Source organism: Aplysia californica, unplaced genomic scaffold, assembly GCF_000002075.1.
Source record: "Aplysia californica isolate F4 #8 unplaced genomic scaffold, AplCal3.0 scaffold00152, whole genome shotgun sequence".
In the NCBI taxonomy this organism is placed as follows: Eukaryota; Metazoa; Mollusca; class Gastropoda; order Aplysiida; family Aplysiidae; genus Aplysia; species Aplysia californica.
In genome coordinates, this window is record NW_004797422.1 from 1,035,777 (window position 1) to 1,037,394 (window position 1,618).

Below are 1,618 nucleotides of genomic sequence, written 5' to 3' on the forward strand. Positions count from 1 at the left end.
GGTGGAGGTGTGGGGTGGGGGTGGAGGTGGTACAGAAGAGAGGGGATTTAGGATTTGTCTCAACAGAGTACTGATATGTCGCCACTGAGGCGTTTAATTAATAAGTTTTAAACAGCACTACTAAAGATAAAAGGGTGTTACAAGAAAATTTAAAAAAAAAAAAAAAAGGAATTGACAATCAGAACATAGTACAAAGTGTCTCATTATTTCCATTCTATTGTTTTTGCAACACTTGTAAACATCAACACTCAATTACCTTTCCAGTGTTATATAACTGTCACCACAATGCTCACTACACCATCTGTTTAAGCCATTTTATTTCCATACCCTCAAAATGGTCAAAATAAATATGAATGTTTTTCGGGTTGTTGGCTTTTTTTCCATAAGAATTTTATGGCACTTGCAACACGATGAGGTTATGTAAGTGCAGAAGATTATAGAGGCGTCACAAAGGAGTAACAAACTCAAAAAAGAAGGAGGGGAGATAAAGATAATAGATGTTTGATATGAAAGAAGGAGCAAAATACACCAGAGCACCCGCCAACCACCCACATGAATGGTTATAACACCCCAACCCAACTACATCCTCAATGAGTCAAAGTCTACAAACAAAAGTGAGCTACAAGAGTGGGCGCAGGCTGTAACTGTAAAAAAGGCTGACGAGCAGCGCTGACGAGAACTTCTCACTGACCCTCTTGCGTCTGACTTTGAGCTCCGACTTGTTCTCCATGATGTGTTTCTCCATCTCCTCGGCCCACAGCTTGGCGAAGTAGCTCGGGTCTGTGTAGAAGGCCATGCTGCTCTTGCCATCCTCCCTGCACCCCACACGGGAATAGAAGAAATGAAAACATATGAAGCTCATCGTTTACTTTATCTTAGAGAGAGTTTTACGATGCTTGCAAACACAAGCACGTCATAAAAGTGCTGAAGTTACGAAGTGTTACTACAGAGAAACATTAGAAGTGAAAACATATTCAGCTCGATGTTTAGTTTATCTTAGTGAGAGTTTTACGACGCTCGCAAACACAAATAGGTCATAAAAGTGCTGGAGACTCGAAGTGTTACAAGAAGAGAGAGAAACATTAGAAATGAAAACATATTAAGCTCCATGTTTTTTTTTTTGGGCTTTTTTTATACTAGAGGGTTTTACGGCGCTCGCAACTGCATAAGGTCATATGAGCGCCAAGGGATGGGTGTCAACAGAGAAGTCTTTACAGGGAATCGGACTTGCTCTGCTCACCTCTCTAGCTTTAACAGCACAAAGTCTGTTTTGATGTTTAGTTTATCTTAGTGAGAGTTTTACAACGCTTGCAAACACAAACAGGTCATAAAAGTGCTGCAGATTAGAAGTGTTACTAGAGAGAAACATTAGAAGTGAAAACATATTAAGTGCCAAAGATTAGAAGCGTTACAAGAAAGTAAAAAACACAAAAAAGTAGAAGGAGAGATCAGGACGATAGATGTTTGATAGGAAAGAAGGAGCAAACCACACCAGAGCACCCGTCAACCACCCACACAATAGCAGTAATTTAGTGCTGGGAAAGAGTAAGAAAGAAAGGCAGAAACAACAGAGGGAAAGCAAGGCAAGTAGGACCTATCAGAGGTGCCCTACAAACTC

At 40.4% G+C, this 1,618-nt stretch overlaps 1 protein-coding gene across 1 annotated transcript in view; it reads right to left on the reverse strand.

Moving 5' to 3' along the window:
• Positions 1-1,618, reverse strand: part of LOC101845847 (wiskott-Aldrich syndrome protein family member 3) — a gene marked incomplete at its 5' end in the record, with an annotated part of 11,538 nt that overhangs the window by 8,105 nt on the left and 1,815 nt on the right. Inside the window, 1 exon segment of the mRNA XM_035969527.1 lies at positions 692-815. Coding sequence (XP_035825420.1) covers positions 692-815 — 124 coding nt within the window.